The sequence below is a fragment of the Gracilinanus agilis genome, chromosome 2, assembly GCF_016433145.1.
Source record: "Gracilinanus agilis isolate LMUSP501 chromosome 2, AgileGrace, whole genome shotgun sequence".
NCBI classification, from domain to species: Eukaryota; Metazoa; Chordata; class Mammalia; order Didelphimorphia; family Didelphidae; genus Gracilinanus; species Gracilinanus agilis.
The window spans coordinates 288,493,729-288,510,476 of record NC_058131.1 but is presented as its reverse complement, the minus strand read 5'-3'; the positions used below and the strand labels follow the sequence as shown (position 1 = coordinate 288,510,476).

The 16,748-nt window shown below is 39.3% G+C and overlaps 1 protein-coding gene across 3 annotated transcripts in view; it reads right to left on the bottom strand.

Moving 5' to 3' along the window:
* The window catches only part of ELMO2 (engulfment and cell motility 2), a 43,844-nt gene that overhangs the window by 13,589 nt on the left and 13,507 nt on the right, over positions 1–16,748 (bottom strand). The window contains exons 6-11 of one of the 3 annotated variants that reach the window (XM_044661377.1): positions 15,133–15,232; positions 13,424–13,575; positions 8,881–8,959; positions 7,712–7,747; positions 5,058–5,108; positions 385–507 (exon numbers count right to left, since the gene is read on the bottom strand). In XM_044661377.1, coding sequence (XP_044517312.1) covers positions 385–507; positions 5,058–5,108; positions 7,712–7,747; positions 8,881–8,959; positions 13,424–13,575; positions 15,133–15,232 — 541 coding nt within the window. The remainder of the gene's footprint in view (positions 1–384; positions 508–5,057; positions 5,109–7,711; positions 7,748–8,880; positions 8,960–13,423; positions 13,576–15,132; positions 15,233–16,748) is intronic. The other 2 variants (XM_044661376.1, XM_044661378.1) reach the window with 2 other exon arrangements.

Below are 16,748 nucleotides of genomic sequence, written 5' to 3'. Positions count from 1 at the left end.
ACTAAAAAAAGAAATCCAAAATAAGTTCAGCAAAGGTTATCAATACAACAACCAGGCCTGACATTATATACCATGTTCCCCATCCACTGTCCCCTGCTTCTGAAATAAAGAAAGAGTGTTACCACCTCTTTTTCAGGACAAAGAAGGAAAAAGACTTAGCTAAGTGACCCTTTCCTCTGGGTTGATCAGGAGGGTGTGTTAGTGCCACATCTTAAAAGTTTCCAGAGATAGGTGAAAATATGTCTTAGAGGAGACGTCACTAACTAGGATGGGTCATGAGTCAGTTACCTCTCACAAAAAGCAGGTTATATGACATATGCTTGAGATTTCTCATTTCCCTGGTTGTAGGACAGAGAGCAGTATCACTGGGGGCCCAGCATTAACCTGATCATTAGGGTCCATTTTGGTCATCATCCTTTCTTCCAGAAGGTTAAAGGTCAGAACTTGAAGTACATAGAGCTGATGAGCCATCTCAGTTTTGATTGGTCGATTACCTCGAATTACATGCTGAAAAATCCAAAGGGCAAGGAGGAGAGGATTGAATGAAAGAACCTATTACAGAAGTCTTCTATTCTTCCTTGAGAGAATCTGCATTACAAACCCCTGATAACTTCTTTTCTTCTTAAGACATCTACCACTGCATCATACTCCATCCTTCTGAGCAGAAAATCTTGACAAATGTTTTATCAAGAAAGCAAAGGCACTTAGCAACCTAGTGTTCAATAAACCCAAAGATCCCAGCTTTGGGAATAAGAACTCACTATTTAACAAAAACTGCTGAGAAAACTGGAAAACAGTATGACAGAAGCTAGATAAAGACCAATATCTCACACCCTATTCCAAAATAATGTCAAAATAGATATATATGATTTAGATATATAGTGCTACTATAACTAAATTAGGGGAACACAAAATAGTTTACCTGGCAGATCTTTGTAAAAGGGAAGAATTTATGACCAAACAAGAAATAAAGAGCATTATAAGATGTAAAATGAATAATTATGATTATTATATTAAATTAAAAGGCTTTTATACAAACAAAATGAATGTCACCAAGATTAGAAGGAAAACAACAAACTGGGGGAAAATTCTATAACATGTCTCTGATAAAATTTATAATTATACAAGCCATTCTCCAACTGGCAAATAGTTAAAGGATATGAACCAACAATTTTTAGATGAAGAAATCAAAGTTATCAATAATCACATGAAAAAATGTTCTAAATCATTCTTGATTAAAGAAATTCAAATTAAGACAACTCTGAGGTACTACCTCACACCTATCAGATTGGCCAACATGACAGTAAAGGAAAATAATAAATGTTGGAGGGGTTGTGGCAAAATTGGGACACTGATATGTTCTTGGTGGAATTGTGAATTGATCTAACCATTCTGGAGGGCAATTTGGAACTATGCCCAAAGGGCTATAAAACTGTGCATATCCTTTGATCTAATAATGCCACTACTGGGTCTGTATCCCAAAGAGATAATAAAAAGGGGGGAAGGGCCTACTTGTTACTTACAGCAACTCATTTTGTAGTGGCAAAGAATTGGAAATTGAGGATGTCCATCAATTGAGGAATGGCTGAATAAATTATGTTACATATTGGTGATAGAATACTATTGTGCTTTAAGAAATGATAAGCCAGATGACTTCAGCATAGAGTGAAATAAGAAGAACCAGGAGAACATTATACACAATAACACTAATATTGAACAATGATTATCTGTGAAAACTTGGCTGCTCTCAGCAATGAAATGATCCGGGACAATCCTGAAAGACTCATGACAGCGAATGCTCTCCACCTCCAGAAAAAGAACTGTTGGAGTCATCTTTCACATTGGTATATTTATGGTTTTATTTTGAGGTTTTGGTTATACATGAGTTTGCTTTTACAACAAATTCCAATACAGAAGTGTGTTTTGCATGTTTTAAAAGATTTTAAAAATAAAAAATATTTTTAAAAAAGAAAGCAAAGGCTCTTACTTGAACAATTCAAATTACCTCCTCATTATCTTCTCTTGTCTCCTTCTCTAGTCTTGTCAGAAGACATCCTTGCCAAAGTAAAGCCCCTTTCTTTGTGTCCCATTCCCTTTCATGTTTTCAAGAGCTGGCCCTTTAATTAATCCCTTTCTTCTCACTAATTTTCTTTTTAAAAAATTTTATACTTTATTATTCTGAACTTAAATACCAATGAGCATTTTCATATAAAAGAACAGAAATGAGAGGAATGTAGATGAAATAGTGAATTTCTATTATTTGCAACCTGTATTTATTTAAGAGGTATACAAACTCACCAGGCTGTCCTGGTTGTCTCTATTCCCTCCGGAATTGCTTTCTGTTCTCTTCAGCTGTTTTTTTTTTTTTTTTTTTAAACCTTTACCTTCCATCCTGGAGTCAATACTGTATATTGGCTCCAAGGCAGAAGAGTGGTAAGGGCTAGGCAATGGGGGGTCAAATGACTTGCCTAAGGTCACACCGGCTGGGAAGAGTCTGAGGCTGGGTTTGAACCTAGGACCTCCCGTCTCTAGGCCTGGCTCTCAATCCACTGAGCTACCCAGCTGCTCTCTCTTCAGAGGATTTTTAAAATGTTTAATGGATGGTTTTTTTTTTCTTTTGAGGGGACATCAACATAACTAGCCACCCTCTCTCTTTCAAATTTTTTCTTCTTTCCCCCAAATTAAATAAAAACAAAAAAACAAAAATCCCTCCCCTTTTAATGAATATGTATAACCAAGTAAAATAAATCTACCCACTGGCCATCTCCATAATGGGTCTACTTCATTCTACACCTTTAGTCCATCATCTATCTGGGACTGTGATGGGCAAACTACGGCCGGAGGGCCAGATGTGGCCCCCTGAAATGTTCTATCCAGCAGAGTGACATTATTCCTAATCTGATGAATACAAAGAGTAGGACACAATACAATGAAACTTCGGAAAGAGTTGCCTTAGAAACAGACTGACAGATAAGCATTTTGTTTCCTTTGGTCCCCTCTTTAAAAAGTTTGCCCATCACTGGTCTGGGAGATGGGTGGTTTATTGAATCAAGTGCTGGATTTAGGATTAAAAGACCTAAATGCTAATCCTCCCTCCAACACTTACTAGCTGAGTGATCTTGGACAAGTCACTTAACCTCTGGCAGCCTCAGTTTCCTGATCTATAAAATAGTGATAATAGCACCTCCCTCATGGGGCTGTTGTGAGAACCAAATGAGATGCTAATAATAAATGTAACACTTTATGAGCCTTAAAGTACTCTATAAATGTTAGCTATTATTATTAATATCATCATCAGTCTTCTGAAGTCAGCTGGTCATCAAATTCAAAGGTAAGTCTTTCAAAATTGTTTTTCTTTACCATTTATAAAGTCAGGATAAGAATTGTTTTCCTGGTTCTATTCATTTCCTTCTGCATCATTTCATGCAAATCTTCCCAAGTTTCTATGAATACATCCCTTTTGTCATTTCTTATGATGCAGAAATATTCCATGTTTTTCAAATGCCATAATTTTCTCAGTCATTCCCCAATCAGTGAGCACTCCCTAAATTTCTGGTTTTTGCTACAATAAAAAGTGTTTCTCTGAATATTTTTGTACATATTGGGTCCTTTCCCTTTTTCTTTTAATTCTCTGGAGTATGTGCCTTGAAGTGGCATTGCTGGATCAAATAGCATGTACAATGTGGCGACTTTCTAGGTAGTGTCCCAAAAATTGTTTTCTAGAACAGCTGGTTCAATTCTGAGCTATATCAGTAGTCAATGTCCTCCCATACTCCTTCCAAAAATGGTTATTTTCTTTTTTGGTTATCTTTGTCAATCTGATGGTGGAGCTACTAACTGGTCTAACCACTGGGCAGAACAATTTCCACAGCCTTTTACTCAGAATTTCAATTTCTAGGCATCTGCTCTAAGTAGATTAAAGATAAAAAAGAATGCTCTCATATAGATCAAAATATTCAGTCACATTTTTTAGCAGAGAGAGAAAAAAAATATTAGAGAGCAAGGAACTAGAAACAAAGTAGGTGTCCATCAACTGAGGAATAGCTAAAAAAACTGTATATGGATGGAATCAAATAGTATTGAGACATAAGAAATGACAGATATGAGCAGATCAGAGAAACATGAGAAGACTAAGATGAATTGATAGGATGCAAAGTAAAGAGACCAGGAAAACAATGTGTGTAAGCACTCCAGCAACCTAAATGGAAAGAACATTTAAATGAAACCAAACACAATGTAATTACATATGATCAAGTTTTACCCAGAGAAGGGATGAAAATATGGACCTATTTGCTTTCACTGGAGAGGTGGGGAACAAGTTGTGGAATGCTACATGAGCTGTTAAACACAGTCATGTCTACTCAGTTTTGTTGAACAATCTTTAAAAATCTTCAATAAAAGGGAAGATTTGTTGGGGAGCAGAGGAGATGTAATACTACATTCAGAAATGATGTGATATAAAAACAAAAAGCATCAATAAACTTGAAAAATAAATGTTTGTTGAGTAGAAGAACCATACCTGAGGACTGTAATAACTTCTATAAAACTTTAAGATTTGCAAAATATTTTCCTCACAACCCTCCTATGAGGTACCTATGAGGTAGTTTGAGTAATATTATCTCCATTTTCCAGATGAGGAAAACAGGCTCAGAATAGTTAAGTAACTTGCTCAAGGTCACACAGCTGGTTAAGAGAAAGCCATGATTCAAACCTCATCTTCTGCACTGCTCTTTAATACACAGATAAGACTTTTAAGGACCACAGTTTCTCTCCTATGGACAAAAACTTTGTCCCTCATAAGAGACGATCCTGGTTCTCTGATACAAATTCTCCATGGGAGAAGGACCATGAGCTCTTCCTTCCCTTTCTGTGTAAAATCTATTTGGAAAGTCCCAAGCCCACCTACCCACTAAGGATAGCCCTAGGCTCCTCAATAATCTTTGGAGATGGGCCCCGAGTCCCTCACACCTGGTTGACAGAGTTCTGTGTTTCAGAAGTCTTTGATACCCACCAATATCCCCTCCCAAAAAAATAATAACTGTGTATCGCACACTTACATTCAAGATTATATTCCGAAGGTGCTTCTGTGCAAATGCATTGGCCATATCCTGTCAATAAAGTCAAAGTAAGTAAGAGATGAAAGAGAAGGACACACATAGACCAAGAATGGCACCTTAAATCCTCTCAGTTTACAAAGAGGAAACTGTGCCAAGAGAGCTTAAGTGATTTGCTCAAGGTAACAGGGGTAGCAAACAGCAGAACCAGGCCTTGAGTCCAGGTCTCCAGACCTGAAATGTTATTCTTTTCACTGTTTCATGCTGCTTCCTTCTATGCACTCCGTTCCCATCCTATAACTCCTTTTCAGAGTAAACACATCATTTGAATCCTACATGCATCTTGATTCTTAGTCTTGCTATCATTTTCAAGTTTTTATGTTGACATGAAAATAATGTGTGGTAAAATTAAGAAAAGCCAGTTGCTTGTTTTTAACCAAAAAACCACTTCATTTTTATTTCCCAAATGTTTTTTTGTGCAAGTCCAAATAACTCATACTGTAAACCAGTGTATTGTCTTCAAAAAGAAACGTGGGTTGGTTTAGTCTGAGAAAGATGTTATGAAGAAATCAAATGGACACTTCACACAGAGCACAGATGGCAGGCAGACAGTACTGCTCCCTAAGCTATGAGAACAATTTCAGATGGACACATGGGACTGTAGCTACAAGAGCTCCTGTCCAAATGCTGCTTTCAAAAGCACCAAGAGAATATTCTTCTAGCTCCTACCTCCCTCAAATTCCATTTAAATAATTCATGTTTCCTTGGTGCTTTAGAAAGAGGGGAGATACTGAATATATCTATTCTACAGAGAAAAAAGTTTCAAAGAACTTAATTCTAGTGGAAGAGGGTAAACAGCGGAAGAAACCACAAAGAACATCAGAGAATCGCATTTCTACTCAGTATTAGAATCACAGCTCTCCAAGGCTCCAATACTCCCTGGTCCACTGTCCCTGAGCATCTATATCATCTCACCCCTCTAGGACACAATTTTCTCATCTATAAACTGGAAATAGCTACCACAAAGGAGTGTTGTAAGCAAAAACCTTTGTAAATATGAGAGGTGTGCTTTTCATCAAGGTAGAAAGCCTGACTTAGGCACACCTTTGTGTGCTGTGCTGAAAAACAGCAGGCTCTTTGTACTCAACTCCCTTAGGGGAGAAAGAGGAGATGAGGCAGGGTACAAGAGGTTCAGTGACTCCCCATTCCCACCCTTGATCACAAGACCAGGACAGCAGAGAGAGGGCTTCAGTTCGGGTACTTGGTCTTTTAAATGAATCTAATTACTATCATCATCATTACCTAATCCAAACTCTTTTTAAAGAGAAACTGAGGCCCAAAGAGAGAAAATGACTTCCTGAGGTCATGTTGGTTTCATACTTAAGAGGCAGAGCTAAGGCCAGAAGCTTGAGGAGTCATTATCGCAGGGAGCCACTCCCAGCATAAACTTTTCTCCTAACAGATTCACCTTCCTCTTAACTGCATTCTGTTCCTATGAACAGAGTTAACATTTATTATTCTGGAATTGTTGGGGAATGAGCTGTTCCACATAACTGGATTTTCAGGTAACTGAAATTTTCCCCTTTATGTAGCAAGATTTTTTTTTTAATTTTAGCTCACCCTGCCACCCTCAAAAAAGCAATCTTCCCTAAACTTACATATCTCTGCCTTCTCACACCATTCACAATGAAGGTGATGTAACTTTTTCTTGGATGTTCCTATTTATCACTATTAATGTCAGTCACTGTCTTTTGCCTTAACAAAGTGATTCTTTGCAGGCCTAGCTATTGAGCTACACTGGGTTTTTGTCCCTATGATTAATGATCCCAGAAAACCAGGTTTTACAGTTCTGCCTATCATGTCTTCAATGTGACTAGTTTGCTACCTTATTTTATACACAATTCTAAATTAATGGGACACAAAGCTGGCTCTACACTTCACCTTTGGAGTAAAATACACCTGGATGCCCCTTTTGAAAAGTAGTCTGGTACCATGAAAAAGGTTTAGAAGAAATGAGCTGAATGCAACCACCTCCAGGCAACGGAGGCCTCTCACAGAAATGGCTCAATCTCACAAAGCAGTAATTAATTAGTTAGGTCATATTTGTACAGCACTTGAAAATTCACAAAGTGCTTTCAATCTATTATCTATAAGCTATTTGAAGGACTGTGCCATTTTCTATCTTTGTATCCCCAGCACCAAGTCCCAGGTTTGAACAGGATAGGTGCATAGCATTTGTTGGATGAAAATGAATCTCACTGATCCTTCCAAATAACCCTGGGAGAATTGTATGATAATTATTATCCCCATTTTATAGATAAATTGAGGCTCAGAAAGGCTACTTAATTTCCCCAGGTCTTACTGACAACAGTATGAAGCAAAGCTGGGACTCCAACTAGGCCTTCCCATTCCAAATCTCAACACAAGTTTGCTGCTACTTCCAGTAAAGTGGAAAAGAAATTATTTATTACTTCTAGCCCTGATCTTTCTAGACTAAACATAGAGGCCTATAGTGATGTGGATACAATATGCAGAACCCCTGGACAGCACTCTTCACGTCCCTTTATTCAGTGCCAGGCCCAGCCTCCCCACCCAAAAGCAGACTGTATCTCAAGGGAGTTGAAGCAGGGCCCTTCCAACATGACAGAGCTACTTACAGTAACAGGCAGGTCTAGAGGATTAAGGAGCTTGTCCTGCCGGCAGACAGCAGAAGGCACAAAGAGATGCAGACAGGAATTAGCTTTCAGCTTAGGAGCAAATGAGTACTGGGAAGGAAGAGGTTAACAAAGCAAAGCCATACAACAAGGACAGACACAGACAGATGCATTGACACCCCAGGACCTCCAGCCAAGAGTGTGTCAAAAGGCTTGGATAATCCCATGGGGATTTGGACTGGCACAATCCTGAGACCAAATGATAGTAACAACTTGGTATTTGGATAGCACTGGAACCTAATTCCCTCTAGTATTCCTACATTTGTAATTCTATGCAATTGATATCATTATATATAGCCTCACTTTACAAACTGAGGAAACAGGCTCAAAGAGGGCTAGTTATTGTTAGGTCACCAAGGGAACCTCAAGCAAATTCCCTGAAAGCCCTCTACTTCTGTGTTTTCCAAGACCTGAAGGTTTTTACTGTCCCACTCACTGAAACCTGGGGATCTGGCCATAGCCCTTGTGATGCTTTTTGGATAAACACCTTTTCTGATTTCTACTTCCAGGAGCCATGATGGTAGAATAAAGAATGCTCTGAGCTTGCCCAAACCCATCTCCAAATATCCACCAAAAAAAATAAAATAAAAATTTTTTCCAGAAAAGGCAAAAAGCCATAGATTGTCAGTATTAGAAGGGAAAACCTAAACCCTAAAATTTATATTGTAGGCATTAAGCCCCAGCCATGGTATGTGAGAGTTCCTTTTGTTCTCAAAAGAGGCTTCACACCTTCCTTTCTCTTTGACATGACGATGCACCTAAGAACTTGGACCACAGATATGGAATAAGAAAAACAGTTTACAGGATCACAGAACTTAGAGCTCACCTGATCTAACAACCTCTCCTTTGACAGATGAGGAAATGGGGTCCAGAGAGGTTACACAACTTGTCCAAGGTCATCCAGGGAGAGCCAGGATTCAAACCCAGCTCCTTTGACTTTAAATCCATTACTTTTCTATTACTCTATGCTGTCTCAATACAGGAAGGATAAGATGATTTTGGCTTTTTTCTTTGTAGGGGAAAACTCTCTTAAGAGCCCATATGCTTTCAAGCGTGACAGTAGCTACTGACCAGAGAGATTGAAAAAGCTATTAAAAGAGGCAGCCACATACCTGTCTCTTGTCCTCAGGTGCCTTCAGGAAAAGTGCATTAATCAGTGCGATGGCATAAGTCTGGATCTCCTGATTAGAACTGTAGGAGAAAAAAAGAGGGCAATTACCAGATCCTAGGGGGCAGAATGATGTATAAGGAAGATTTTTTTTAATTATTATTTCATCTAATGTTTCCCAATTACATTTTAAAAATTTTAACAATATTTTTTAAATTTTGAGATGGAAACTCTCTTTCTTCCCTTCCACCCCTCCTACTTCTTGAAAAGGCAAGCAACTTAATTTCAATTATACATATGAAGTCATGCAAAACATTTCCAGATTAGCCATGTTGCAAAAGAACACACAAACAAAATAGAATAATAAAGTTTAAAAAGTATGCTTCAATCTGCACTCAGAGCTCAGCAGTTCTTCCAGAAGGTGGATAGCATTTTTTCATCATGGGTCTTTTGAAACTGTCTTGGATCACAGCCTTGCTCAGACAGCTTTCTTTCATAGCTGATCATCCTTCAATATTGTTGTCATTGTAAACAATGCTCTCCTGCTTCTGTTCATTTCACTTTGCATCAGTTCATATAAGTCTTTCCAAATTATCCTGTTTGTCATTTCTTATATAACACCAAAGTATTCCATCACAGTCATATTCTCCAGTTAATAGAAGCCTCTTCAATTTCCAATTCTTTTGTACTACAAAAAAAAAAACTGCTAGAAATATTTTTGGGTCCTTTCCCTTTTTCTTTGATCTCTTTGGGATACAAACCTAGTAGTGATATTGCTAGATCAAAGGATATGCAGAGTTTTATAGGCTTTTGGGAATAATTCCAAATTGCATCCCAGAATGAGAGGATCAGTTCACAGCTCTACCAACGATGCATTCATTAGTGTCCCCTCTAGCATTTATCATTTTTCTTTTCTGTCCTCTTAGCCAGTTGGATAGGTGTGAGGTGGTATCTCAGAGTCCATTTTTCTAATCAGTAGTGATTTAGAGCATTTTTTCATGTGACTATTGATTACTTTGATTTCTTATTCTGAAAATTGCCTGTTTATATGACCATTTATAAGGCATTGGCTCTTATTTTTATAAATTTAGCTCAATTTGAGAAATGAAGCCTTTATCAGAAACTTTCTACAAAAATTTTTCCCAGTTTCCTGTTTTCCTTCTAATTTTGGCTACATTCATTTTGCTTGTGCAAGTTTTTAAATTTCATATAATCGAAATTATCTATTTTATTGCTCTTTAGGGAAGATTTTGAAAAAAGGATAAAAAACACCATTACAACAAAACAACTCTAAACCCAATTCCCTGTCCCTAAACAGAATGTCATGTAAACTGGGGGCTGGATGCCATTTTTCTCTGAGAGGGTACTGGACCAAGTCTGATGTGGGTCAATTGGTGGTTCAATCAAGACCAGAATGAAATGAGGCAATGGTGGACTATCTAACACTTAAAAGAAAAAAATGTTTCCTTAACAATGGAGCATGGAAGGGATATTCTACAAAGACACAGCACTTCAGATAGAAATGCTTCTGGTCAGAATGGTATGTTGACTAACAGCAGTGGAACAGCCATCAAGTCTGAAGGGCATCTCCTCCTCCTCTTAGACTGAGTTTTTTGAACCTTAGATGACCAGGACTCCAAGTATACGGTTGAACACTTAGTCTGCTGAACCATTCAAGGCTTAAAGATAGATTGGAGACTGACCTACATGGCAGGGCCCCAAGTGGCTGTGGCTCCCACCACAGAAGAGGTTTGAAGTGTCTCCTGAGTCAGACGTTAGGCCCTGAAGCTATTTTCTGTGACAGCCCTCAGCTAAGCCTTACAGGTCAAATCAGAGCTGCCAGGGGCTTTAAAGTTGGAAGGGATAGTAAGATATTAGCTAGTTTGAGTTCTTCCACGTATAAGTGGAAAAATAAGATTTTAGAGATAATGTGACTCAACCAAGAAGATAAAGCTAGTTAATAGCAAAGTCAGGGGGCAGCTGGGTAGCTCAGTGGATTGAGAGCCAGGCCTAGAGATGGGAGGTCCTAGATTCAAATTTGGCCTCAGACACTTCCCAGACGGTGTGACCCTGGGCAAGTCACTTGACCCCCATTGCCTACCCTTACCACTCTTCTGCCTTGGAGCCAATACACAGTGTTGACTCCAAGCTGGAATAATTTTTTAAGGGTTAAAAAAAAAAAATACCAAAGTCAGCACCTGAACACAGGTCTCCTGGCTCTCAGACCAGTGCTCTTCCCAGCATATTACGATGCCTTCTCATGGGGAAGGGGAGAGAAAGGGCTTAAGTATTTACTATGTGCCAAGCACTGTGTTAAGTGCTTTACAAATATTATTTCATTTGATCCTCATAACTACCCTAGGAGGAAGGTTCCATTATTATCTCTATTTTACAGTCTAGGAAGCTGAGGCCGACCAAGGTTAGAAACTTCCCCAAGATCATAGAACCACACTGAGCCATAAGTAAGGGTTCTTAATGATTAGCCATTAAACCAAAGAAAAAGAAAAAAGGATACATATCTATAGAAATATTTATAGTAGCTTTTTCTGTAGTGGCAAAGAACTAGAAAATAAGGGGATATCCATCAAACTGGGGAATGGCTAGACAAATTATGGTACATGAATATAATTGAAGATACCATTGAGCTGTTAACTGATGATGAAAGAGATGATTTCAGAAAAACCTCATAAGACCTGGATGAAATAATGAAGAAAAAAATAAATAGAACCAGGAGAACAATGTATACACCAACACTGTACTAGTGAATAACTTTAAAAAACTGAAGAATACTGAAAAATGCAATGATCCCAGAGTGATGAGGTCTGCTATCCACCTCCCACAGGAGGTGATGAGCTCAACTTACAGAACAAGATGTGGTTCTGACATGGCCAATGTAGGGAATTGTCATGCTTGACAGTACATATCTGTTTTACAGGAGTGTTATTTTTCTATTTTTTCTTCTGAGTGGAGACAGGTAGGTTATGGAGATAGAAAGGAAAACAAAAGCTTGTTAATTGAAAACAATTTAATTTTTAAAAAGATTAGCCATTAACATTGATCCATTATTAGTTAGGCAGTTGGCCTACCCTCATTTTACAAAAGAAAAAGAATGCAGAAAGCTATGGTGATTAGTGGAGATACAAAGCTATAAGAGTTATAATTCCTGTTTGTAAACACTTTATAGTTAAAAAATGCTTTCCCCATGAGCCTATTCAGCTCAGGATGGTAGTGGGGCTTGTCCCCAGTTGTGCAGCCTGGACAAGTGTTTTGTGTCTAAATCCAGTGCTCTTTCTACTATACCATGCCTGCCTCACAACACCTTACAGTGGATTTCCTGGTCTACTACTTAACCTAACAAAAAGCTCAGTGAACAGAGTGCCAGCCCTGGAGACAGGAGGTCTTGGGTTCAAATCTGAGGAAGGGAAGGAAAGGAGAGGGAAGGGAAGGGAGGCAGGGGAGGATTGCCTATTTGCTTTGCAAATACTGAAAGAAAACATTCAGTGCTGGACTAACAGGCAGAGATGGGAGCTACAAATTAAATACAGCACAAGGCATGCTTTCCACTTACTGGGAGTAGTGGATCAGAGCTAGTTTAAAATACGGTCAAAAGGAGCCATACATTACTGCCCACATCCTCCTGAGAGCCTGCTTTACCAGCATCCCAAGGAATACTGGCAATGCCAGGGGGAGGGGGAGATGGAGCAAGGGTCAGCAAGGAATCATTAATGGGTAAATGCTAATTTGCAGACCAGCTGCAAATGAAGAAAAGAGGAAGCAATATTGGTAGTGTTCCCAAGTGTTCATTTGTTTCATTTCCTGGGGAAAATATTTATAGAATGTAATAATAGTAACTAACAGTGCTTTACAGAATTATCTCCTTTGAGCCTTCATAACAGTCCTGAGGTATGTAGTGCATCCATTATCCCTGTTTTACAGACAGGAAACTAAGCCTCAAACACTTACTAGCTCTGTGAACCTGGGCAAGTCACTTAGCCTTTGTCTGCCTCAGTTTACTCAACTATATTTGTAAAGGGCTTAGCACAGTGCTTGGCCCAAACTAACTGCTTCATAAATGCTTGTTTCCTTCTTTTTTTCAAAAGTGAAGTAATTTGTTAATACACAGAAGAACTGGGACTTGAGCCTGAGAACTCTAATTTCAAATCAATTGTTCTCTTTACCCTGACATTTATCTGTTACATTACCCAGCCTAAGTTTGTTTTCTCATAGTTGTTGTAAAGAAAACTTACTGTAAAGCATAAAGTACTGGGGGGGTGAGGAGGGGTAGGGGTGGGGAGACTGCTGCTATTGTTTCTGTGCCACCGCTGCTTCTTGGTAGCAAGTCCCTTCAAGGAAAGCCTGGGATGGGGGTGGGGGTAGGGATGGGGGTGGCAGTGGGGGCTCTAGCTTCCTCTCACACAGAGCCCTGCACCAAGGAAATATTATTTTGAATGAACTAACAAGTTAGCAGCTTACAAATCTTCCCAAAGGAGAGGCAGGGATTAGAAACCTGAAAGCTGATCCAGGAAAAGGCAGTGTCTCTTACTCACACCTGGAGGTGAGAGATGAGCTGGCCCACAGTGATTTCCTCAGCTATCTTCTGGTATAGGCTTTGGCTGTTCAGGACCATGCTCTCCAGGATGGCCAGGGACCGCTGCAGGATGGACACATCCACCATGGGCTGGCTCACATACCCAGCAATCTAAAATTCAGAAAAAAGCCACAAGTTCAGAAGGCAGTGGGCTGGGGCACTGCTGACACTTGACCTTATAATGCTAGAACGCCAGAAGGTGCTTCTTTCCTCCCAGACATCAGGGCAGCAGATGTCTATCTGCTTTATGACTACATGGTTCAAACTGAGAGATATTCTTTCTCCAGATATAGACAATCAAACCTCAGATAAAACACAAGATCTTCACCCCCCAGGAACAAGAAGCAACACCAAGCAGGCCATTGTGCTCTCTTCTCAACTATAACACTTCAAGAGCATAGCCCAAGTTTCATAATAGGAGCTAAACTATAGACATGCAAAGGTAAATTAGGGGGGAAAGGCTAAAATGTGATATAAAGGCATGAATAAAAAAATAAATAAAAAGGTAAAAAGGGGGAGATTTTTACATTACTGGAAGCTCATTTTAGCCAATCTAGCCCAAATATATTCTTTCTTAAGATGTATCATCCTTCTGTACCTCTATAACCCAGGCATCTTCCCCAAATCACACTCTAGAAAGAACCTCAGACACCATCCAGTTCAATATCTCCTCACAGCCAATGCAGATATTCCCTCCACCTGTCACACTTACCCTCCCCAAGCCTCAGTTTCCTTATCTGTAAAATATGGGGTCTGAGGCAGATGGCCCCATGGTTCCTCCCTGCTCTAGAGCTCTGATCTTAGGCTCCAGGTAAATGGTTATGTTGCCTCTTTCCCAAAACTCTCAATGATGAAAAGCAGCCTATTCCTTTGTTGGAGTACTTGTTATCAAGTTCTTAGGCTGAGAGAATATTTGCCTTTCAGTAACATAAATACACTGGTTCTAATTCTGTCCTTTAGGATCAACATCAAACAGAGCAAGTCTCATCTCTCTTACATAAAACAGACATTTTGATCCTAGTTGTGGTCTATCTTGTCAATGTTTCTCCTAAAATGTGATGCCAGGAATAGGGACCATGTTTGCTTCCTCTGCTATTATGAACACACACACACATGCACACAGACAATGCATTCACCCACAAACCAATATGCTCACAGAACACAAATACTTAAAAACATATTAACGGGGGGCAGCTGGGTAGCTCAGTGGATTGAGAGCCAGGCCTAGAGATGGGAGGTCCTAGGTTCAAATCCGGCCTCAGACACTTCCCAGTTGTGTGACCCTGGGCAAGTCACTTGACCCCCATTGCCTACCCTTACCACTCTTCTACCTATAAATCAATACACAGAAGTTAAGGGTTTAAAAATAAAAAATTAAAAAAAACAACCTATTAACGTTTCAAGTTTCTGCTCTTCAATGGAAGAGCTCTTATGTGTCAACATTCTGTCTAAAATATAGCTATCCAGAACCAAATTCTACTCTCCAGGTATAACTAAACCAAATTTGATAAAAATACTTTCTAATTCTTAGTCAAGTCATTGATAAAAACAGTCAGATTCTCTTGGGCCTACCTGCCTTTATGGGTACCTTCCCAAGGCAGAAGGAACATCTCAGCATCAGGTGGTAGGGGCATAAGAGGTGAAGGCACTGAGCAGGAAGGTCCTCACCTGCTTAATGAAGGTGATCGAAACCATGTCCCAGGAGACAATACCATGGTCCATGAGTTCCAGGAAGGCAGTCAGGGTAAATGCCAGCATCTCACTATAACTGAGTCAGGTGAGAAACATACACAAATGTTCAGAATAGGGAGCCAAGGCAAAAGAGCAAATTTTTTAAAAGTTTTATCATCTTTTATTTTTTATACCACAATCATTTAAATCTTTAAATCCTCCTGCCCCCTCCAACACCAACTCCTTCCTTTCAATTCTCCATTTTACAAATGAGACTAATATTTGTTCCCCTTTGTGGATTCCTTTCCCCCAGCATTTCAGCTTCCTTTTGCATACGGCCTTCCTTCCTGAATATCAAGTTCCTTGAGGGCAGGAATGGTCTGTCTTTTTGCTTGTATTTGTATCCGTAGAACTTAGCACAAGGCTTGGCACAAAATAGGTACACTTTTACTTTTTTAACCTTTACTTTGTGTCTTAGTAACAACTTTAGGGCAGAAAAGCAAGGGCTAGACAATGGGAGATAAGTGATCTGCCCAGTGATTGTCTCATAGCTAGGAAGTGTCTGAGGCCAGATGTGAACCCAGGTCCTCCTGACTCCACATAAATACCTAATAAATATTTGTTGCCTTTAAAATATTACATAAATTAAGGGGCAGCTGGGTAGCTCAGTGGAGTGAGAGTCAGGCCTAGAGACAGGAGGTCCTAGGTTCAAACCCGGCCTAAGACACATCCCAGCTGTGTGACCCTGGGCAAGTCACTTGACCCCCATTGCCCACCCTTACCACTCTTCCACCAAGGAGCCAATACACAGAACTTAAGGGTTTTAAAAAATATATTACATAAATTAGTTACTGTTACTTGGTCCAACCACCTTATTTTATAGATGAAGCAACTAAGGGTCAGAGAAGTGCAAACACTAGGACTTAGAACTGGAGAGTTCTAGTCTACCCAGTGGCAAAGTAGTCAATACAGATGAACAAATAGTATTCAAGACAAGAATTTCAAACTATAAAGAGTCAAATGAAAGTTTGCTCCAAATAATAAGAGAAGTAAAAATCAAAATAATTATGAGCTTTCATTTCACACCTTGCAGATTAACAATGGTGACAAAAGATCAAGAATAGTCAATGTGAAGGTTGTAGAAAAACAAGGGATACTTATACACATCTGGTGGATTTGTGAACTGGTCCAACCATTTTGGAAATTAATTTAGAATTATGCTAAGAAAGTGACTAAATTGCTCATATTCCTTGACCCAAAGAACTACTAGGTACCTACCTCAAGGAAGTAAAAGATAAACCCATAGACAACAGAATGTTTAGAGAAGCACCTTTGTAGTTATAAAGAACAGGATGCAAAATATACCTTGGCTCACAAAAGAATTTTTAATTATGAATGTAATGGAATATTGCTAAATTGTAAGAAATGAATATTAAAAATATTCAGGGTGGGGGGCAGCTGGGTAGCTCAGTGGGTTGAGAGTCAGGCCTAGAGATGGGAGATCCCAGGTTCAAATTTGACCTCAGGCACTTCCCAGCTGTGTGTGACCCTGGGCAAGTCACTTGATTCCCATTGCCCACCCTTACCACTCTTCTGCCTTAGAGACAATACAC